At 43.8% G+C, this 24542-nt stretch overlaps 1 protein-coding gene across 1 annotated transcript in view; it reads left to right on the top strand.

Annotated features, from left to right (window-relative positions):
* The window catches only part of CRYBG1 (crystallin beta-gamma domain containing 1), a 419422-nt gene that overhangs the window by 318874 nt on the left and 76006 nt on the right, over positions 1-24542 (top strand). Inside the window, 6 exon segments of the mRNA XM_033939447.1 lie at positions 2332-2471; positions 5138-5264; positions 7073-7108; positions 11830-11996; positions 22314-22440; positions 23085-23230. Of these exon segments, the coding sequence (XP_033795338.1) occupies positions 2332-2471; positions 5138-5264; positions 7073-7108; positions 11830-11996; positions 22314-22440; positions 23085-23230 (743 nt within the window).

Raw genomic sequence — 24542 nt, 5'->3', positions numbered from 1 at the left:
CGGGCAAAGTCGTTGCAGGAAAGCTCCCGGGTTACTGCTCGGGTGGTGGAGTTTCTCCGGTCGCTGGGCTGGGTGGTCAACCTTTCCAAGAGTCGGTTGGTCCCGGCTCAGCGTCTGGAGTACCTAGGGGTGCTGTTCGACACCTCCTTGGGGAAGGTCTTCCTCCCAGAGGGCCGGGTGAGCAAATTGCAATCTCAGATTCGCCTGCTTTTGGCGTCCCGGTGTCCTCAGGCGCGAGATTTCCTCCAGGTCTTGGGGTCGATGGCGGCGTCCCTGGACGTGGTGAGGTGGGCGCGGGCCCACATGCGTCCTCTCCAGTATGCTCTGCTTCGGAGGTGGTCTCCCCAGAGGCACGGGATGGATGTTCCGGTCCCCCTGCGAGGCTTGGCGCGCTGCAGTCTGCGTTGGTGGCTCCAGACCCCTCACCTAGTTCAGGGGGTGGGTCTGGATCTCCCGCAGTGGACGGTGCTCCTGACGGATGCGAGTCTCCTGGGTTGGGGGGCTCAGTGTTTGGGTCACTCAGCTCAGGGCACCTGGTCCGCGGAGGAGGCCGCCTGGTCGATCAACGTGTTGGAGACCAGAGCGGTCCGTCTGGCGCTGTTGGCTTTCCACTCCCTGTTGCTGGGCAAGTCGGTCAGAGTGCTGTCGGACAATGCCACGGCGGTGGCTTATGTCAATCGTCAGGGGGGCACCAAGAGCACTCAGGTGGCGCAGGAGGCGGCTCTGCTCATGGTTTGGGCGGAATCACATCTGCTGGACCTCTCGGCCTCTCATATAGCCGGAGTAGAAAATGTTCAGGCAGACTTCCTCAGTCGTCACTTCCTAGATCCAGGAGAGTGGTGTCTCGGCGCCGAGGCGTTTCAGTTGATAGTGCAGGCTTGGGGGCAGCCCCTGATGGACCTGATGGCCACGGGTGGCAACGCCAAAGTGCCCCGCTTCTTCAGTCGTCGCAGGGACGGTCTGGCCGAGGGTCTGGATGCTCTGGTCCAGCAGTGGCCAACGGAGGGGCTGTTGTATGTGTTCCCTCCTTGGCCGCTGGTGGGCAGAGTGCTTCTTCGCATTGTTCACCATCCGGGTTTGGTGGTGCTGGTGGCGCCGGATTGGCCTCGCCGTCCGTGGTATGCGGATCTGGTGAGGCACCTGGTAGCGGACCCTCTTCCTCTGCCTCTCTCGGACGACCTTCTGATGCAGGGTCCCATTCCCATGTTCGACCCGTCTCCCTTCTGTCTTACGGCGTGGCTCTTGAAAGGGGTCGCCTTAGCAAGAAGGGATATTCAGACAAGGTGATTTCTACACTGTTGGGGTCCCGGAGGCTTTCTACCTCTCGGGCTTATGTGCGGGTTTGGCGTCTCTTTGAGGAATGGTGTCGGGCGCGGGGAGTGTCCTCTTTTCGCGCTTCTCTGCCTAACATTCTGGAGTTCTTGCAGGATGGCCTGGATAGAGGCCTGGCTTGGTCTTCTCTCCGGGTTCATCTTGCGGCCCTGTCGGCTTTTCGAGGGTTGGTGTCAGGTCAGCGTTTATCGGCTCTTCCTGATGTGATTCGGTTTTTGCGGGCGGCCAAGTTGCTTAGGCCTCCCCTACGGCCCTCGGTTCCCTCTTGGGATCTTAATCTGGTTCTCTCTGTTTTGGTGCGTCCGCCTTTCGAGCCCTTGGTCGACTGTTCTTTGAAGGACCTTACTTTGAAGGCGGTCTTTTTGGTGGCCATTACTTCGGCTAGGCGTGTTTCTGAGCTGCAGGCTTTCTCTTGTAGGGCTCCCTTCTTGGAGTTTTCTAGGGAGCGGGTCGTCTTGCGGCCTGTTCCTTCCTTTCTGCCGAAGGTTGTTTCTCCTTTTCATGTCAATCAATCGGTGGTTCTCCCGATCTTGGGTGGTCGGAAGGGCTCTTCTGAGCAACGGCAGCTGCGCAAGTTGGATGTCGGTCGGGTCCTTCGTTCTTATGTGCAGCGGACCCAGGAATTCCGGAAGTCCGATCATCTCTTTGTCCTCCTGGCGGGTCCTCGTCGGGGAGCTGGCGCTTCTAAGGCTACTATTGCGCGCTGGATCAAGGAGACGATTGCTTCCGCTTATCTTCTGAAACAGCAGCCTGTTCCAGAGTTTCTCAAGGCTCATTCCACTCGGGGTCAGGCGGCTTCTTGGGCTATTCGGCAGACTGAGGGAAATAGAGAGGAGGGGCTAGGATATACTGTCCCAAAGTTTTGTTTTCAGTCTCCACCTGCTGGTCATGATTAGATATATACCCACTCGTAAAGTTAACCTCTACTGGTCTGGAGAAGCTAAAAGAAAGTAAATTAGCAGGTAAGAACCTAATTTCTCCTTATTCTCACTTTATCAGGATTACCGGATTTGCCAAATAGACTTGTTTACAGAGCCAGAAGGTTTAGGTCTGGTTACTTCATACTTTGATGACACGGAAGACATTCAGGGATATGGCAAACTGCAGAAGACTTGTTCCATTAAAGTGCATTGGGGCACGTGAGTATCCCTTATTGGAATCCATTTTTGGGCTGGGTAAAGATGACTCTAATGTTGGTTTTTGATGTTGGAACAATTAACTGGAAGTGAACTTTTAGGGTATGCTGAAAGTCTTAACTATCCTCCTGCACGGCCAAAGAGGTGGGCTTTTTTTTTTTTGTCTTGTGTGCATTGCAGACCTGGTGTATGCTCTCCCCTCCATTGTTTTCTGTTCTCCATCAACTCATGCTTAGAGCTTGTGTCTAGAGGCAGGCTCTGAGCAGTGACCCTGGACATTTATGGGAAAATATCTTAAAACATCAAAAATATTTGACAAAATTTTCTGGAACATCTGATGAAACATTTTCAGAACATGTTGTCAGTAAAAGTCTTGCAAATCTGGGTTGCTGGAAACCTCTAGATATTTTCATTATAATTTCTTTAAGTATTTTGAGAAAATAAAGTGGTGTTCTTCATGCATGTTCTGCAGATTCATTTTTCCCTCTTGCCAGTCCGGTACTGGTGAATTGTTTGTACAGGATTTAACATTCCTGCTCATTTCCTGTTCACATTGTTTCATAGTGTCATCAGTTGAATTTTATTAACTGTTTTCATTAATCAGCTCCAGAAATGAAGGGGAAGAAATAAATATTAATTTTGGATAATCAACTGAGCAGATCTGAATCTGAAATCATAGTTCAGTGATGGAAACCTGTGCCATTTGTGGGTACTAACCAGGTACCAGAGAGACAGAGCTTCTTAGGAATTGAAAGGAATCTCTTTTGTTGGCTCCCATCATAGTAACATAATAACATAGTAAATGACAGCAGAAAATGAACTATAGTCCAACTAGTATGCCTAACAAGACAGCTAGAGTTGGATCTGCTGCTTCATTCCAGTTATACCTCTTTATGCCCTGTGTGAAGGTCATTTAAGGTTTGCTTTGAGTTTGTTTTCTTGCAAAAGGTCCTCATGAGAGTCTCCTGAGAAAATTAAAGAGTCGTGAGATAGAAGGCAATGTTCAATTGTGGATTAAGAACTGGTTATTGAATGGAAAATAGAGGGTAGGGTTGAATGGTCATTTCTCTCAGAGGAGGAGAGTAAATAGTGGTATGCCACAGGGATCTGTGCTGGGACTGGTGCTATTTAACTTATTTATAAATGATCTAGAAATTGGAACTACGAGTGAGACACTAAACTGTTCAAAGTTGTTAAAATGCATGTTGACTGTGAAAAACTGCAGGAAGACCTTAAGAAATTGGAAGACTGGGTGTCCAAATGGCAGATGAAATTCAATGTGGACAAATTGGGAAGAAAAATACAAATCATAGTTATTGGATGCTAGGACCGAGGTTGAAATAGACACTAGAAAATGACATGGGATTATTTCCCGCGGTTATCCGCGGGGACGGGAACGGTGATGAATTTTGTCACCGTGTCATTCTCTACTAGGGACCACCTAGGGGGGCTCAAGAAAAGGATCTGGGGTCATTGTTGACAATAAGCTGAAGCCATCTTCCCAATGTGCGGCGGTGGCCAAGAAGGCAAACAGGATGCTAGGAATTATTAGAAAAGGGATGGTTAACAAGACTAAGAATGTTATAATGCCTCTGTATCGTTCAGTGATGCAACCTCATCTTAAGTATTGCGTTCAGTCCTGATTTCATCTCAAAAAAGAAGAGTGATGAAGATGATGAAGGGGATGGAACTCCTCTTGTATGGGTTAGGGCTCTTCAGCTTGGAAAATAGATAGCTAAGAGGAGAGCTGAGTGGAACTCATGGGTGATGGTGGGGAATCTTAGGAGGAGATAAGTAAAGAGAGATAGTGAGGGGCAGCTGAGTGATTGCATTTGTAGGTCAGTAAGAGGAGTTTGAATTGTAGTCTGAAATGGATGGGAAACCAATGAAATGACTTTAGGAGAGGGGTAACGTGAGTATAGCAGCTCTCCCAGAGTATAAGTTGTGCAGCTGAATTCTGGACAGATTGGAGGAAAATGAGATGGCTAAGCGGAAGACCTGAGAGTATTGAATCGCAGTAGTCTAAATGCGAGGTGATGAGGGTGTGGATAAGTGTTTTGGTAGTGTGATCAGAGAGGAAGGGTCGAATTTGGGTAATATGATAGAGGAAGAAGCGACAGGTTTTAGCAATATGTTGTATCTGGGCAGTGAGGGAGAGAGCAGTCAAAGAATACTCAAGATTACATGCAGGCAAAACAGGTAGGATGAGAGTGTTGTCCACAGAGATGGAGCACAAGGGAAGTGGAGAGATGCAGTATATCAAGTTCATTAAACTAATCTAAACAGAACAACTGAAAGAATGTTTAAAATAAAGACATCCTATGGTGTAGAAAATTTTCACTGCAATGTGTCAACGTTTTGACTCATTATATGAACATATTATATGTTGTGCGTCCTCGTATAATTTGTTAACACATTACTGTTTGTGTAAACTGCAATCTAGTGCATGCATAATGACTGGATAACACAGTGTTGTGAGTATTGGACAACTCCAATCTCTCATTCACCATTCAAAGATCTTGAACTAATCTCTCAATCTTCCTATGCTCTGAGGCAGAGACACTGCATCCAAGGCAGTGCTTCTGGTCAGCGAACACTGATGAAGAACTAATTTGCTCTTTTGGTGACTTGTGCCCTTGTTCTTACCTTCTGTTTTCTGTGCTTATTAGATGGCTAATCTATGAAGAATCTGGTTTCCAAGGAATACCCTTCATCCTTGAACCTGGGGAATACCCTGACTTATCATTCTGGGATACCCATGAAGCCTACATTGGGTCCATGAGACCCATGAAAATGGTAGGACAACATTCTCTTTGGTAATAATTGTATAGAGAGCAACTAATCACATAAGGAACATGCCTGCTGCCTTGTTAAGATGATTTAAAGCAGAATATCTCTTTCTGATGCCAAAACAGTCATGCTATAAATGCAAATACTCGTTATAAACCAACCAAGCAAAAAAAGTTCATCCCATTCTTGGGAGACCTGACATGGGCTGTATTTTGTCAGAATGTCTGAGTCAGGGGTCTGTTAAAAACAATATGGAGATGTGATGAATTATCAGACAACACTGTGGTAAATATGTACAGTCTGGATGATGCCATTTGACTTCTCAGTCTCAGCACACTTAAAACATAAAAGCTAAAGTCAATAAAATAAATGTCATTTATGAGGTGGAAGCTGATTGATAAAATTAAGTAAACTCCAGATTTAGATATAAAAGAGAAACACATTTATTTGAAGCTTTTTAAAAGGGAAGTGAGTGGTCTAGTAGTTCAAGATAAAAATTCTGTGTGTTTGCTAACTGCTTGATTTAACAGAGAGCCTTGGCAGCATTTTTTCTTATTACGTTTGCAAAATTTTCCCAGAAGTTGCTTTATTTAAATTCATGATTGTATGTTTTTGATTTGATTACTGTTTTAGTTTATATGTATCAAATTAATTTTAACTTTAGAAAATAATTTTTGAAGTTACATTTTTTTATACATATACAGTACCTACATCCCTATATTGCTTTTAATGGGCTCCTAACACATGCACACCATGTTGGGTCTCTCATTAAAGTTTGGATGCAATTTATTCTTGGAGGCCCACTGTAGCTTTTTTTTTTTTTTTTTGCTTCACTTGTTTTCCCGCGTCTCAAATTCCTTCTCCTCTGGTGCTACTCACTATAAAGTCAGATACAGTCATTAATCAAATGTAACACTTTAAAAGAAAGTTAAAATGCTTATGAGTAATCATTCACTAAAAAGCAAGATCAAAAAGTTACAACTATTGCTATATAAACAGCATCAGAAAGAGCAATAGTGGATGTACCGGTTGAATACAGTCTGGCCTAACATGTATTTATTTAGGATGTGTATATTTGGGGGGATACTTGGGCTTTTGGAAGTTCTTGAGATTTTTCGGAAGTGACGCTTTTGCACACTGGAAGTGGAGCGATGAAGGTGGTTAATAGAATGCGCTGTACAGAGAATGACACGGGGACAAATTAGTCCACATCCCTATGGGATCTCAATATCGCTGTCCCATCCCCACGAGTTCTGTCCCTGTCCCATTCCAGCTAGCTCTGCCTTAACTGCAAAAACCTCAAACACTTTTTTTTTTTTTTTTTTAACCAACTTTTTTTTTTTTTTTTTTGTAAGTTCTTGTTGTAATACATCTTGGATAATTATTTTGTAATCCACCTTGAACTGCAAGGTAATGGCGGAATAGAAATCCCTAATGTAATGTAATATAATGTAAAGTGTTTGAGGCTTGTGCAAATGATAGTTTTTAAAGGAATGGGACAGGGACAGAACTCAAGGGGATAGGACGGGGAATGAGAGATTCCGCAGGGATGGGGAAAATTTGTCCTCATGTCATTCTCTAGGCTGTCCCCACTGTTCCAAGCTGCCATGAATGAGAAGTGGAAGCACAAGAGTCACTTATAAGCAGTATAGAAATTTTTAATAAAGATTCCTAACTAACCTTTAGTTGATATGTGACTGTATATTAAATACTTTGTTTGCCCTTTGTCAGTTATATGGAAGTGATACAAACAGTGCATATGATTTTTTTTCTTTGAAACTCATTCAGCTACTTTTATGTCTTTTTTTCTGAAGGGTGGCCGCAGGGTCGAAACTCCAAGTGAACCAAAGGTAAAATAAAAATGACTACTGCTATTCATAAAATTATGCAAAATGTAAATTAAAAAAGTATGCTTTAGTTAAAACCCTTTATACAGGCATTAGATGTTGAAGATCTGTACTTAGAGGGTACTGACATTAGGTAACTATCCCTGACACCCCCCCCCCTATTAAATGCTCTGATGCTGCTCCAACACTCATAGGAATTCTATAAGTGTCGGAGCATTTAGAAACCTCTGCCGTGGCTTAGTAAAAGGAAGGAGTATGTTCTGTCAGTTCCACTTAAAGGGAGTTTACCTGGTTACCTTTCCTCAGTTCAGTGGCTAAATGTTGCCACCTAAGTTTAATTGCTGTGGGCAGGCTGAGCCTATGGCTATGAAAGGTTAGACAGGTAGGGGTCATTCTATAAGATGCTGCCAAGATTTAGCTGTGAAAGCTAACACAAATGCCAGTATTCTAGTCATTTAGGGCCAGATGCAGCACCGATTGTGTGTCAATCACGCAATGGCGCCATTTGGAGAATCGCAGCTATGTGAAAGGTAGGTGCCATTTTTAAAGGCCTACATTTCTGACGCCTATCTTTGACAAGAATCGCGTCTAGAGAGGTGCCTAACGGCACCTAAGATCAGTTCAAGCGTTAAGCACACCTACAGTGACCTTAGGAGCTGGAAGGCGCCTCTTTAGTCAGGACAATGGTGCCATTCTTGCAGACGCCTATGGCTCCTCTATGTATTTTTAACAGCATTATAATTGGTTTTTAATTGACACGGTCAATTACTTCACCGATTGAAGCAATTGTTAGGGGGCGGTAGAGGCACTTATGGCACCGTTATTAGAAGCAGCATCTTATGACATAAATGGCCACTTGAGCAGGTTTCAGCTAAATACTATTTAGGACATGTGCCAATCTTCAGTGGCATGTATTAGCGGGTGGGGCACACCACATGCAAGCTTTACAGTGCTATGATTTACATTCATTCTTTCACAGTCTAGACATGAACATTTACGCCAGCATCATAAACCAGGCACAGGGGGGATATGATTCAGCTGTTCAAATACTTGAAGGATATTAACGTAGAACAAGAACAAAGAAAGGAAAATGGTAAAACCAGAGGATATAATTTGAGGTTGAGGGGTGGTAGATTCAAGAGCAATGTTAGGAAATTCTACTTTACGGAGAGGTTGGTGGATGCCTGGAATGCGCTCCCGAGAGAGGTGGTGGAGTTCAAAGAAGCGTGGGATGAACACAGAGGATCTAGAATCAGAAAATAATAGTAAATATTGAAGAACTAAGGCCAGTACTGGGCAGACTTGCACGGTCTGTGTCTGTATATGGCCGTTTGGTGGAGGATGAGCTGGGGAGGGCTTCAATGGCTGGGAGGGTGTAGATGGGCTGGAGTAAGTCTTAACAGAGATTTCGGTAGTTGGAACCCAAGCACAGTACAGGGTAGAGCTTTGGTTTCTTGCCCAGAAATAGCTAAGAAGAAAAAATTAAAAAATTTAAATTGAATCAGGTTAGGCAGACTGGATGGACCATTCGGGTCTTTATCTGCCGTCATCTACTATGCTACTATGTTTCCCCTCCCTAAAACTCTGTCATTTCAAAAGGTTCCTCGACAAAACCTTCGCCTTCCAGGCGGCTAAACTGAAACCATGGCTAGCCCAAATTGTGCTCGAGGCCCCCACCTACCTCAACTTCAGAAAACTACTCAAAACCCACCTATTCCACAGACAAAACCCTTAATAACCCTTCTTCCACTGCTCCCCTCCCACCAATGAACTGAAATCGCCTCTTACTCCATCTTATCGTACTTTCCCTATCTACTATCCTCAAAGACTTGTATATCCCTCCTCCCTCTAACCTCAACGACATTGTTGTTTGTGACTTTGATTAATTGATGTGAACACCTAGAACTCCCTGGGTTATTATTATTATTATTATCATAGTTGGTATAAGTCAGTGGTCTCGAACACAGCCCAGGGCCACTTTTGACCCCCAAAGTCCTCCATTGTGGCCTCAAACAGTAGACTGAAATGCTCTTCAAATCCTGTAGATGCATTAATTTTAACCTTGTCCACTCGATATAGTAGCTGCAAACAATCAGGTGTCTCATTTCTACTATTTATGCTAAGAATGCTTTGGTGGGTCAGTTGTGACAATACATTGATCAGTTCCAGTTCAAGAAACAGCTAAAAACCCATTTGTTTATCACCGCATTTTTATGACTTAACAGTTCTTTGGAAAAGAAAAGATAGTTATCCCAGGACAAGCAGGCAGCATATTCTTGACTGATGGGTGACGGCACCGACGGAGCCCCGGTACGGACAATTTTAGAGTGATTGCACTCTAAGAACTTTAGAAAGTTCTAGCTAGGCCGCACCGCGCGTGCGCAAGTGCCTTCCCGCCCGACAGAGGCGCGCGGTCCCCAGTTTTCTTAATTCCGCGGAGCTAAGAAGACGCGTGTTTCCAACGGCTGTTGGAAGTTTTTTTCTATTTCACTTGCCTTCCCGCTCGCGCGTAATTTTCTCTTCATATTTTATTTCTTTCCTTCTTTTTTACCTTTTGTGTAAAAAAAAAAAAAAAAAAATTCTTATTTTTCCTTTTTTTTGTCGAATCTGACCCGGCGGGGCCTGTTGGCACCATCGAAGCCTCGGGCTTCGATTTTGCTACAGCAGTATTTCCCTTCATGCCCCCGTCACCGGGTTTCAAAAAGTGTCAGCGGTGTGCACGCCCTATCTCCCTTTCCGACCCACACAAGTGGTGCCTCCAGTGTCTGGGTCCGGACCATAGGGCTGAAACCTGCACCCGCTGTAGTTCTTTACAAAAAAGAACTTTAAAAAATAGACAAATTCAGCAGCGGATCCTTTTCGGTACCGCTATGGAAGTTGCACCGGTATCGACGTCGACGACTTCCTCCAAATCGACTCCGACTACCTCGGCACCGCCAGATCCATCGTCGGTGTCGACTCCTGTAGGTAAGCTGGCTAAGAAGCCTTCCCCTACTGTTCTAGGCCAGCCAGTCGAGCATGCAGTGAGCCAAGTCCTGCAGACTGAGCGCCGGCCCCGTAAACGCTCCGCTCCCATTGAAGTCTCGGCCTCTTCATCGGCATCAACTTCACCCGAGCGTCGAGCGGCACCGAAGGTACCGAGCAAGAAAAAACCGGTACCGGTGCCATCGGGACCAACGTTGGATGAGCGCATTGCCTCTATCCTCCAGGTCCAGCTTAAGCAGCAACTCCAACAGTTGCTTCCGGCTCTCTTGTCTCCGAACCTTCCAGTGTCGGTACCGACTGAGCCTTCGGTGCCATCTGTCGAACAGCCTCTGTTATTGGCATCGACTGTTTCGGCACCACAAAAATCTTTGTCCATGCCTGTTCTGTCAGCAGAACCAAAACGGCGTGCTACTCCTATGGGGTCGGAACCGGTACTGTTCTCTGAACCCCGTACCGTACTACATTCCCCTGGTACCGTCTCCACTCGGTCTGGTAAATCGGTACGCAAGGCTAAACATACTGATACATCGACTCCACTTTCCCAGGGCCGTTTACAATCGGTACGGGACCCTGACTTGTGGGACGATTCGGATGATCCCCTCGGTACCGAGGAGGATTACACATCTGATGAGGAGGAACCATCGGTGCAGGATACTACTGCTAAGCCAGAGCACTCCTCCTTCACAAAATTTTTAAAGGAGATGTCAGACACCCTGTCTATTCCTTTAGAATCTGACTCTAAAAAATCCAAGGCATTTTTGGATGCCTTGGATTTTGACCAACCTCCTAAAGAGTTTTTAAAGTTACCCCTCCATGACATCTTGAGGGAAACTTTTTATAAGAATCTTGAAACTCCTTTGACAATCCCAGGAGCCCCAAGAAAACTAGAATCTCTATATAAAGTGATTCCAATCCCTGGATTTGACAAACCCCAACTTCCCCATGAATCCTTGTTGGTAGAGTCAATCCTAAAGAAGACTACAGGAGCCAGTATGTATGCCTCTGTCCCTCCTGGTAGGGAAGGAAAGGCCATGGACAAATTTGGAAAGCGTCTTTACCAAAATGCCATGCTGGCCAACCGTTCAAGTAATTACGCTTTTCACTTCTCGTTTTACCTGAAGCACCTCATTCAACAGGTGACCTCTTTTCAAAAGTATATTCCGGACCGTAAACTTCCTGCTTTTCAGCAATGTACCTCTAGTCTTCTACAACTAAGGAAGTTTATGGTCCGTTCTATTTATGATATTTTTGAACTGACATCTCGTGCTACTGCTATCTCTGTAGCAATGAGAAGGTTGGCATGGCTGCGGACCTCAGAATTGGACGTAAACCATCAGGACCGGCTGGCCAATGCGCCTTGCCTAGGGGATGAGCTGTTTGGGGAGTCACATGCAGAAGGGTTAAGAATTCCATGAGCTGTTCTCTACTTGCTTTCTTAATGTGTTCATATTCTTATCATTTATTGTTTAATAGGAATATGCTATACTACCTTTTTTGTTAGTTTCATTTCGGGCACTTTCTGTAGCAGATGTAGTACTTTATTGCTTTTTTAAAAGTACCCTATTGTCCCTTTATTTCCCCCCCCCAAAAAAAAAAGGAAACCTTAGTATACAATATGCTGCATATACCATGATTCTTTCACCTTGACATTTATGTTAGCTGTAACTGACTTCTGTAACTTGTTCCATGTGTTGGATACTTTCTTCCCTGACATTCAACTTGCCTCTTTTCTTCTCCAGATTATTGTATATGAGAAGCCTTTTTTTGAAGGGAAAGAAATGGAACTGGAAGGTGAGGACTCTAGTTTTGAAGTGAATGGAGAAGAAGAGCATGAAGAAGATGAGCTCACTGAGGCAAAGAAAGCACCATTTACAACTGTGGGGTCAATGAGAGTTTTAGGAGGCGTGTAAGTATTTTCCCCAAAATGCCAAAGTGGCTGATGCTTGTGTGATCATCCAACCCTGAGCCCCCCCCTCAGGAAGCTCAAAGTCCTAAATTCTCCTTAATACAGCATCTTTATGTCCTCTTCCACTCCCTACTGTCCTCCCAGGTGACCAGTATTTCCTCTTCTGCTCCCTACTGTCCCCAGGTAGCCAGCATCTGGCTTAGATGATCAGCATCACTTCTTCTGTCCCCACTCCCTCCCCAGATAGCCAGCATTTCTCCTTCTGTAGTGAGCTTACCCAGTGGTGGAGTAAGGTGAGAGGGCGGGGGGAGGCGGGGAGCAGACCGCCCCAGGTGCCATCTTGGTGAGGGCACCTTTCCTCCACTCCCTCGCTTACCTCTTGAAATGTTTGCCAATGTGAGCAACATCTTCCACCACCTCACGCTGGCCCTGGCTCCTATCTGACATCACTTCTTGGTTGCGGGACCAGGACATGACATCAGAAGGGAACCGAGGCCGGCATGTGCAGGAGGTGCAAGATGCTGCTCGCGCTGGCAAACATTTTGAATAGGTACGTAGGGAGTGGGCGCTTGAGTGCTAGGGAAAAGTAAGGCACATAGCACAGCGATTCTAGGTGACACCGCCCCGGGCGCTACCCTCCATCGCTATGCCACCAACCTCACCAAATCAGTCTAGAACCTGTGGTTTGTGTCTATAGACCAGTAGATGGAAATGGAGAAATAAAATAGCTTTATGTGATTCACCTATTTATAACATAGTAACATAGTAGTAGATGACAGCAGATAAAGACCTGAATGGTCCATCCAGTCTGCCCAATTTACAGCAGTGTCTTGCAAACTTTTCAAGTGGCAGCACATTAAACCGGAGGCTGTGGAGATGTCCATGTATACGCGGAGGCCCTCTAGATGGGGCCCTGAGCCGCCAGTGGGGGTTGCGGCAAAAGAAAAAAAAGACACGCGGAGAAAAGGAGATACCAGGGAGAAGGCGAGGTGCTGGTGGTGGCTGACTTCCTACAGGATGGGCCTCTCGCTGTGAGAGGTACGTCCTGTAGGAAGTCAGCCAGCGCTGGTGCCTCTCCTCCTTCCTGGCATCTCAGTTTGCGATACACTGCCTTACGGGCTCAAATATCCAGTATTTATGTCTTGAGCAGATGGTGATAGCCCACAGTGCAGGTTTTGGGCTAGACAAGCCAGATAAGCTGTATCCATTTAGCACTAGTAACTTTCCTCTCAGCATACCAGAAAGAACTGATTGAGTAGAAAGATTATTAGGAAATACTTGGAGGTGTCCAAGTCCTCCCTTGTTTCCTTTTTGGCGTCTTATTGGGGTTGAGGTGCCTTCAGTGAATTAAAAGACTGGCTAATAAGAGCATTGCTTGATTCAGAAATGACAGGAAGCAAGCTACTGCCTTGGTGGACTGTGGTAGCATCTGAAGACAGGCCTGGGCCCTTTATAAATGCAGCCACATAGGGGTTAGAGGTATATTTATTTACAAGCAAAGAAATATATACCCTGTTCCCTCCACAGGTCAGAGGTAAATAACCATTCAAAGTCACTTCTCATAGTCACAAGCACTTTCTCTCCCGTGGCCTGCTTTGTAGGCCTACAGAATATGCTTGGTTATTTCTCTACCAGGCAACCCAACCACCTTGCATTTTCTTAGAACTCCCACCATTCCAGTTTCAGTATCCACACTGGGCATTGATTGGCCCTGACTTCCAAAGTAGGTTGTAAGACAAACTTGTCCTACCTCAAATCTACTTCGTTTCTGTAACTTATGGGTAACATTTCTTCTAAGGCCAGTCTTTTTCCCAAAAATCTTCCCCGTCTTTATATAATAATAATAATAATAACAATTTTATTTCTTATATACCGCCAAAGCCATAGTAGTTCGAGGTGGTTTACAACGAAGAAGGGCTGGACAATCAGCGAAAATGGTACAATGGTACAATCAGAGAAAATAAGTGGCAGAGAAAAAATGGTACAAACAGAGAAAAAATGGAACAATCAGCAAACAGTGGTACAATCGGTGAAGGATGGTACAATCAGCGAAGATAGGTACAATCATGGCAAAAAAGATGGTACAGGGAAGAAGGTCAAGACAATCTGCGTAGAACATATAGAACATTGAAAGCACTAACAACATACCATGAACCAAATGACCAAAACTACCAACCACTCAAGAATTAGCAGACTTTTATCAAACTAAAATCGGGAACTTAAGAAAGACATTTCTCATTGGAAACTCTGAAACCACACTTGATTTAGACTCTTTTACAAAGAATTCTTTAAGTAGTAATATGGAAAGGTTTAACCTGCCAAAGCCGGAACAACTTTAAAGACTTATATCAAAATTGCATACCACAACCTCGCCTTTTGATCCTATTCCTTCAAGCATTCTTAAAAAATCACTTCAGTCACTGCTACCATTTATTCAATCTATGGTTTGTCTAGTCTCCAATCAGGAAATTTTCCTGAGCAATGGAAGCATATTTTCTTACGCCCAAGATTAAAATGTGGATCAAAGAATATATTACATTACAGATTTCTATTCCGCCATTACCTTTCAGTTCAAAGCGGATTACAAAAAGAGTTATGGAAGAAGGGTTACAACGTTAGATCAGAGAAGGTTTCCAAGAGAGGGAAAAGTAGGATCTGGGGTTAGGGAGGGGATGGTAAGAGGGGGGGTTAAGCTTTATCATGGTATTAAGCTTTATTAAGGGATTTCTTGAAGAGTATAGTTTTTATTTCCTTTCTGAACATCTTGTAGTCTGGGGTTGTTGTCAATAGGTTGGAGACTTTGTTATCTATCTTTGCTGTCTGAGTGGCCAGTAGGCCGTTGTATAGTTTTTTCCATTTTACTTCTTTGATTGGGGGGTAAGTGAATGGGGTATGTGTTTTTCTATGCCTGGTAGAGGTGGTTTGGATGAGGCGGTCGTTTAGGTAGGTTGGGCTGTCTCCATTTATAGTTTTAAATAGTATACAGTAGAATTTAAATTGTATTCTTTCCTGGATTGGAAGCCAATGAGAATTGATGATTGCCTCAGTAATGTGATCATGTTTTTTCAATGAATAGACGAGTCTCAGAGCTGTATTCTGAATTGTCTGTAGTTGTTTAATCATTATTGCAGGGCAGGGGAGGTAGAGGATGTTGCAATAGTCTAGGATACTTAGGATTAGAGATTGTACTAGGAGCTGAAATTGTGTTTTTTCGAAGAATTTTCGGACTTGTCTAAGGTTTCTCATAACTGCGAAAGATTTCTGTATTGTTTTGTTAATTTGTGGTTGCATGATGCAGCCTCTGTCAATAGTCATACCTAGAAGTTTTAGGGTGGTTTGCAAAGGGTAGTTGATAGAGTTGATTTCTAAGTTGGTTATGGTTGGGATTTTGTTATTTTCTAGGAGGATGAATTTAGTTTTGTCTGGGTTGAGTTTCAGTTTGTGGTCTTCCATCCAAGTCGTAACTGTAGCTAGAGTTCTGTGTAGTGTGTCTGACATTAAGAACATTGGTTGGTCGAAAGGAATGAGGATGGTGATGTCATCAGCATAGCTATAAGAGGATAGGCCTTGTTTGTTCAGGTAAATGCCAAGAGAGGCCGTATATAGGTTGAAAAGAGTAGGGGACCCTTGTGGAACACCGCAGGGGTTGGACCAAGGTTTGGATTTTTCTTTGTCTGATTTTACTTTGTATGTTCTGGATTTTAAGAAACCTTCAAACCATGAGTATACTTTATCTGAGATGCCTATTGAGTCCAAGATTTGCAGTAGGATGTTATGGTCTACCAGGTCAACTGCCGCTGTCAGGTCCAACTGTATGAACAGCATTTTTTTTCCAATGCTGAGGTGTTGTCTTGCTGTGTCGATAAGGGAGCCTAGTAGTGTCTCTGTGCTGAAGTTAGTTCTGAAGCCGGATTGCGTGGGATGGAGTAAGTTATGGTCCTCAAGATAGTTGGTGAGGAATTTATCTGACCCAAATAACTATTGACCAATAGCAAATTTCTTTAGCACTCTCCAGACCGGTAGAGGTTAATCTTTATGAGTAGGTATATATCGCAATCATGACCAGCAGGTGGAGACTGAAACAAAACTGTGGAATAGTACATAAGAGATACCTTCCCCTATTCCTATCAGTCTTCTTTCAGTCTCCAGCAGGTGTTGAGTTAGTTGTGCCCATCTCCCTTGGTAGGGCTGTTGGAATTTGTTTAGGGGTTTCTAGTCCTTGTTTTTGGCCAGATAGTGCTTGGGTGGGCCCTGTTTGGGGGTCCGTCTGACCTTGGGGGTTTAAAACCCGATGGGTCTCGAGCGGGGTCCCTCCCCCCATTTCCTCCACCTCCCCACATTTTTTTTAGAGGAGCCTCAGCAGTAAGCCTTGCCCCCTAAATCAAGCAAGGCATACTGCTTTGAGAGCCTGTGGAGTCTATTCTGTTAAAAAAAAAAAAATCCTGAGGTAGTGCCAGTCTGAATAATAATAATAATAATAATAATAGTTTATTTTTATATACCGCCATACCCATGTGAGTTCAAGGCGGTTTACATTGAGTTACATTAGGATCTGCATAGACAGGCAGATTTACAATTATTTGTCAGAATTACAGAGTTGTTATTAGAATTACAGATTTGTTATTAGAATTACAGATTTGTTATTAGAATTACAGAGTAACATAGTTTCAATTATTTATCAGCTTAATTTGAACTAGACAGAGGATGCGGAAAGAGGGGAAGAAAAAGGAGCAGGCCTCATGAGGGGGCCAGATTGGGGAGGGGGGGAGGTATTGTCAGGGGGGGGGGAACCTTTCGGGTCTTGTTTGTGGAATAGGTAAGTTTTAAGTGATTTTCTGAACCCGAGGTAATTGGGGGCCTCTAGTATCATTTGTGCTAGCCATGGGTTCAGCTTGGCTGCTTGGAAGGCGAAAGTTCTGTCAAGGAATCTTTTGAAGAGACAATGTTTGGGTGAGGGGAAGGCGAACAGCTGAATACGACGGGATTTGTTGTTGGTGCGGTAGAGGTTGAAGTGAGGATTGATGTAACTTGGTGAGGACCCATTTACCGCCCTGTAACAGAAGCATGCGAATTTGTAAAGGACTCTAGACTCGAAAGGCAGCCAGTGGAGTTGGTGGTAGAATGGGGTGACATGTTCCCATTTCTTTAGGCCAAAGATGAGGCGCACGGCGGTATTCTGGATTATTTTTAGTCTCCTGGTTGTTTTCTTTGTGGCGTTAAGGTAAATGATGTTGCAATAATCTAGAATACTGAGGATGGAGGATTGTACAAGAAGGCGGAAGGAAGTGTCATTGAAGTATTTTTTTATGGTGCGAAGTTTCCAAAGTGCAGAGAAGCTTTTTCTGACGACGAGGTCGGTGTGCTTTTCTAAGGAAAGGTTTTTGTCCAGCGTGACTCCCAGGATTTTTAAGGTTGGTTCGAGGGGGAAGGTCGTACCTTTCAGTTGAATTGTGGTTTCTTTGATTTTGTCATTGGGGGTGGCTAGGAAGAATTTAGATTTATCGGGGTTTAATTTCAGTCTGAATGCTAGCATCCAGAGTTCGATTTGGTTGAGAATGTTTGTAGTGTGGTCGAGTATTTCATGTGACAAGTTAGTGAGTGGGATGGATATTGTGATGTCGTCTGCATAAATAAAGAATTTGAGCTTGAGGTTATGAAGAAGGTTGCCTAGGGAGGCCAGGTAGATGTTGAAAAGGGAGGGGGATAAGGGGGAGCCCTGCGGGACCCCGCAGGTGTTGTCCCAGCTGTAAGAGAAAGAGTTGTTCTTGCATACTTTGTAGGATCTATTTCTTAGGAACCCCTGAAACCAGTTAAGGACCTGGTCTGAGATGCCAATGTGTGCCAGGCATTCTAGGAGGATGGTGTGGTCTACCAGGTCAAAAGCGCTGCTCAGGTCAAGTTGTATGATTAAGGCACTTGAGCCCTGAGTGAAGAGCGTGTGGAGGTGGTCGAGAAGGGAAGCTAAGATGGTTTCCGTGCTGTGGTCAGTGCGAAAGCCTGATTGACAGTCGCTGAGTATGTTAAATTTGTCTAGGTATGTAGAGAGTTCCGCCTTTACCAGCCCCTCCGCAATTTTGGTGAATAAGGGGATACTGGCAATCGGTCTATAGTTAGATGGGGAATTGGGTGGTTCATTCGCATTTTTTATAATAGGGGTGATCATAATGTGGCCTTGCTCAGACGGGAAGTTTCCTGAGGATAGTAGAAAGTTAACCCATGTCATCATTTTTGCTTTGAAGCAGGGGGGTGCCGTTTTCATGATATTTGGTGGGCATGTGTCTAATTTGCAATGGGAGTGCGTATATTTGTTGTAGTAAGAGTTAAAGGTTTGCCAGTCGATTACTGCGAATTGTTTCCAACTGAGGTCAGCTCTGGCTCCTAGGTCTGGGTTTGATAAGTAGTTGTCTGGGAGAATGGGGAACCGCTCGAGGGGGTTGGGGCTGGGGGGTAGTGTTAATCTTAGTTTTTGAATCTTAGTGTTGAAGAAGTCAGCGAGGGAGTCAGGAGTTAAGGTGGATTCTTCGTGTGTGTTTGTGTGGGTCTCTAAGTTATATAGGTCATTGACCAGTTTGAAGAGATTGCTGCTGTTGGTTTTTATGTTTCCGATCTTGATGGAGTAGAAGTTTTTTCTTTTTTCATTTGTGAGGGTTTTGTAATTTTTTACTTTTTGTCTCCAGGCCGATTTGTGTTCAGGGGATCCCGTTTTTTGCCATAATCTTTCCGCTTTCCTAAGGTCTTTCTTGTATAGCAGCAGATCATGGTCGAACCAGCCTTCTTGGTTGGGGGTTCTAATTTTGCGGGTTTTTGGGGGGGCAATCTCGTTTAGTATGTTGGTACTGGTCTGGATCCAGGATGTCATGAGTTGTTCCGTTTGTTCGGTAGGAATGGTGTTAATTTCGAAGTGGGACCAGAATTCTGTTGGGTCAATCTTTCCTCTAGTAGTGTGGGTTTTGATTGATCTTGTTTTGCCGCTTTTTTGGGGTTTGTTTTGGCATCCGATGGAGAAGGTACATAGGCGGTGGTCGGACCAGAGGGAGTCTGACCAGTTTCCTTGTTTCCAATAGAATGTGGGGTTGGATAGTTCCTTGGAGGAGAGAGTCACCAGATCTAACTGATGACCTCCTTGGTGGGTTGTGACAGGGGGATGTTTTTCGTATCCTAATTGGGAGAGCAGAGACCAAAAGTCTGCTATTTCTGGTTGGTCCGTTTTTTCAAGGTGTAGGTTGATGTCCCCGCATAGAAGGTTATAGGGGCTTGTTAAAGAGTTGGTTAGGAGGGATTCTGCGAAGTTCTCTTTGATCGTGGTCCATTTTTTTGGGGGTATGTAGAATAAAGTTATGGTTAGTGAGGAGGGCAGAGAATTTGAAGTTAGGGAGATGGTCAAGATTTCCGAGTTGGGCGAAGATATTGTGTTGAGTATGGTACCTTTTAGGTGGTCTCGGAAGATTATTGCAAGTCCTCCTCCTCTTCCCCATGTTCTGGCAAGAGAGAGAATCTTGTATCCCGGTGGTAGACAATCTTTTATGATAATATCTTTGTCTGATAATAACCAGGTTTCGGTGAGAAGGACGAGGTCAGGGTTAGTTTCAATCAGCCAATCTTTGATCAGGGGCGCTTTGTTTCGCATTGATCTAATGTTTAGGTAATAGCCAAGTAGGGACTGATGTGTGATTGGGGCAAGGTGGGAGTATGCAAGTTTTTTTAGTGTTCTTGGTTTTGTTGGGTGGAGCTTGGTTGGTTTGTGGGGATGTGAGGGGATTATGGGCGAATGGGTTTGGGTGTGGTCTTGTGTGGTGTGGTGGGTGTATATGGGGTTTTTGGGTTTTACTGCTCGGTGTAAAGTGAGGTGGATGGGGATGGGAGAGGCCTTGGTGTTGTCTGCCTTACAGAGCCTGGTGGTTAGCAGGTAGAGTATGAGTAAAGCTACACATTGGTGTGTGTTTAGCCAGGCCATTGTGGAGGGCTTGTCCGGCTATAGTAGAGTTTGTTCTTATCTTGTATGGTTGGTCCCTTTAAATTTACTGTATTTTTGCACTAACCGGCACTTTAAATCTAGCTAGGTCGCATATGAAGCAATGAGCACTTCTTAGGGGAAAAAGTGCTCATTGTGCTCCAGACGCGAGGCACTTAGGGCTGGCCAGTGCAAGCGGTGTTCAGGCGGTGCGGTGGTGGAGCTCCATCGGCAGCGGCTGCAGGCGCCCAGAGCTCCCCGCCGATAGTCCCTCTCGAGTCATCAGGAAGCAGTGGGGAGGCCCAGTCTTCTTCCACCTCCCACGGAGGGATTCCCTTGACCGCCGACGGTCAGGGTGACATTCAGATAGCGGAGGGAGGGATACACATTGTACCACCAGGTACGATGGTGATGGCAGAGGCCTGCCGGCGGGTGTTTTAAAAGATGTGGCGGTGTACTTTAAATAAGGAAAGTAGGGGGAGGGCAGCGACGAGGGTTTTTAAAACGGTGTGGGGTGGGGGTGTTAAAAATTGTATCTTCACTCCATAAGATGCACCGAGATTTCCACCCACTTTTGGGTGGGACAGAAGTGTCTTATGAAGCGAAAAATACGATACTCTGGTTATGCAAAATGAAATATCTGAACCGGGACTCTCACAAGGTTCCATACTATCGTCATTATTATTTAACATCTATTTAGCTCCTCTCTTAACTTTGGCACAATCGGTAGGGTTTACCACGTATGTTTATGCAGATGACATTCAAATTCTATACACACTTGATCACCAATCCTCGTCTGAGATAGTAGCTAGTAGCTATCAACCAAAAACTTGATCAAATCTCAAATTGGCTAATGGAACATCGTCTTAAATTGAACCCAGATAAGTTATCAACCATGATATTCTCGCCCACTGACGAGGTCAGTTTACCGCATTAGATTAAAATAACCGATATAGAAGTACCTGTAGTGATTTCTATAAAAGTTCTAGAGATTATTCTTGACCCGAAGCTGACGTACCAGCTGCAGATATGTAGTGTTGTGAAACGTTCTTTTTTCAAACTAAGATTAATCAGATCTATGCGAGATCTATTATACCCTGGAGCTTTAAACATACTAGTACATTCCTTTGTAATCCAACAATTGGATTATTGTAATGTTCTCTATGCAAGAATTAGGCAAAAAGAAATCAGAAGACTACAAAATATGGCAATTCTACTAATATTCAATTTGAGGAAATTTGATCATATCACTCATCATTTGAAAACATCCCATTGGCTACCAATTAACCACCGTATTGTTTATTAAATACTCTTACTAACTTTTAAAAGTTTTTTGAATCTATATGTGCCATCTAGATCACTTAAATTAAAAAAATCAAAGACGCCTTATATTACCATCACGAACACATAAGAGCCACATTTTTTTTTGCATTAAGGGCCCTCAACTTTGGAATGGTTTACCACTAGAAATCAGAGTATCTTGACAAATTTAAATCAGAACTAAAAACATTAATTTTCTCTGATGCATATGAGAATGGTTAAAAAACGGTTTGATGTGGTGAGAGCCCTGGAGACATTAGAAATGGAGAGTGATATGATTTATGTATCTTTTAAACTGATTTAAATTAGATTGTACTATTTACTCTTACTTCTTTTTTTTTCTTATTTTATGTAAAGCTACTATTTGGCTTTTTAGACTGTAAGCCGCCCAGAAGGCTATAGAAAGGTTTTTTAAATAAATTGGAAACTTATATAGTCATAGGCATAAAAACCTCCCTCAGTATATAATTTTTTTATTTTGTTAGTGATATTCCAAATTTAACAACTAATGTCCAGTAAATTCCTAAGAACAGTCATCTCTGGGTAAGTGAAGAGCCGCAATCCTCATGTATTTATTTTGAAAAAAAGCTCAATAGAACTAAAACAACTTAAAACATCCTAAATATTGAAAGTATTAAACTTAGGGCCTGTTTTACAAAGCTGCGGTAACAGCCCTGAAGCCCATAGAGATTTAAAGGGCTTTGGGGCTGTTGCCGCGTGGCTTTGTAAAACAGGCCCTTAGTTTTAACAATGTAACTGCCTCAGTGAAAACTGTATAAACTGTTTTGTTCATAATTCCACACTGACGTGGCCAGCGTTTCGCAGTGGAAAAACTACCATTGCTTCATCAGGGTACTTTCATTCGCAGCAAAGCGTAACCGATCACTCAAACTGGCATTGCTGAGTGAAAGCACATTACAGCTTGATTTTAAGATTAGTGTACAAGAAAAATAAAGAAATGCATTTTTAAATAGTCCTTAGAAGATGAAGTCTGTAAATGTAATTGTGAATTTTCCCATCTTTAATTTGTTCCTTTGCATCTCTAGCTGGGTTGCATACGAGAAGCCAGGCTTTGAGGGACATCAGTATCTGCTGGAGGAAGGTGATTATCAGGAGTGGAGCGACTGGGGTGGCTTTGACAACCAGCTGCAATCACTGCGACCTCTTGTAGCCGTGAGTCTTTGGAGCTACCTTTACCTGTTTATTTTCCTCATGAGTTGACACCATTGTTGGCTGTCTCAATCGGGCTAAGATTGTACAGGCATAGAAATGGAAATTGAGACACACTGACAGAGCTTCCATCAGAAATGATGGCGATGATGTCCAGCAAATGACTTGATTTTGTTTTTGTTTGCACATATGAAAACCACACAGTGAATTGAACCTGTGTACCTTTAAACCTTCTTGGATGTAAGTGTAAAACTCAATTTAACCTCAGCTACTCCCCCCCCCCCCTCTCCAAGCATACCTATACCTGAGTCACATAAAAGTACCTGCTGGGTAATTTTTAAAAGAAACATACACTGGCACATATATAAAATGACTTCTTAACAGCGCTGTGTATGCCTTTCAGCACTATAGAAATGATAAGTAGTATATGGCACTGTTTTTGGATTGAACACATCCTGAGCATGACATTCCTTTGTTGCTGTGCAGTAATCAAATACTTTATTATGTTTCTAAGTAAAGTCAAGCAAGGGAATTGTTAGTTAAAAGTCACAACGCAAACACAAAACCCTGAGGAATTCAGATCTTTAAGTGAGGGCATTTTGATTACTCCATATCCGATGGCTAACAGTGTGGTTTTGATCTTGTAGGATTTTTCAGCGCCTCACATCATCATGTACACAGAGAAGGAGTTTGGCAGTAAAGGTTCCAATATTAACGTGCTGGGGATTGTTTCCAACCTGGATGATACCGGATATGGCTTGAAGACACGGTCCATTAATGTACTGAGTGGTGTGTAAGTGGCCTTTAATTTGGTTTTTAAAACTTTCCTGCTTCCATTTCTTTGTGTGATAATCCTGAGAGAAGGGCTTATTTTTTTTCTTTTCTTTCTGGGACAACATATGGATTGGGTGAAACTATCTATATTACTATACCCTGTTCTACTTTATTATGTAAACCCTGTTGTGTTTTATTATGTATGTAAACTTATAACCCGGAGGACGGGATATAAATCCAAATAAATACATTTACAGTGGTGCCTCGCATAACGGACGCCTCGCACAGCGAACGCTGCGCATAACGAACTTTTTGTCTTGCTCCCTATAACGAACTTCGTTTCACACAACGAAGTCGCCCGGGGGGGGGCGGAACTACTCTCGCCGCTTCCTAATGTGAGCCGGGAACAGCAGCACCCTCCTGTCTGAATGCAGTGTTCCATCATCTCCCTCCACCTTACCTTAGATACCGAGTTTTCCGGCTTTCTTTTTCGGCCAGCCACACACTTTCAAAGAGCAGCACATGCGCGCATGCTCTGTTGTTCAATCTTCTCCTCTGACGCAACCGGAAACCGGAAGTTGCAGGAGAGGAGAACATTGATCAACTCCAGCAGCTGCGCGTGCACAGCTTTTTGAAATCGTGCGGCTGGGTGAAAAAGAAAGCTGGCAAACTCTGCATATAAGGTGAGGTGGAGGGAGGGAAATGTAGGGCTGCAGAACGAATTATTTTGTTTTACATGTATTCTTATGGGAAAACGCGTTTCACACAACGAACTTTTCGCATAACAAACTTGCTCCTGGAACGAATTAAGTTCGTTGTGTGAGGCACCACTGTACTTTAGGAATGCCATATATTCCTTTCAAAGCAAAATATTCATAGCTAAATAAATGGGTGTATAAGTTATAGCGGAATTAGAAAAGGTATGGAGAAGGGCAACAAAAATGAAAAAAGGGATGGGACGACTTCCCTATGAGGAAAGGCTAAAGTGGCTAGGGCTCTTCAGCTTGGAGAAGAGACGACTCAGTGGTGATATGATAGAGGTCTATAAAGTGGAGTGGAAAGGGTAGATGTGAATTGCTTTTTCACTCTTTCCAACAATACTAGGACTAAGGGGCATGCGATGAAGCTGCTAAGCAGTAGATTTAAAACAGAGAAAATATTTCTTCACACAACCTGTAATTAAACTCTGGAATTCATAGAAACATGATGGCAGATAAAGGCCAAATGGCCCATCCAGTCTGCCCATCCGCAGTAACCATTATCTCTTTCTCTCTCTGAGAGATCTTACGTTCCTTTCCCAGGCTTTCTTGAATTCAGACACAGTCTCTGTC

Source organism: Geotrypetes seraphini, chromosome 3 (genome assembly GCF_902459505.1).
Source record: "Geotrypetes seraphini chromosome 3, aGeoSer1.1, whole genome shotgun sequence".
Lineage (NCBI taxonomy): Eukaryota > Metazoa > Chordata > Amphibia > Gymnophiona > Dermophiidae > Geotrypetes > Geotrypetes seraphini.
Note: the sequence above shows the minus strand (reverse complement) of the source record. Positions and strands in the feature narration are given on the sequence as shown.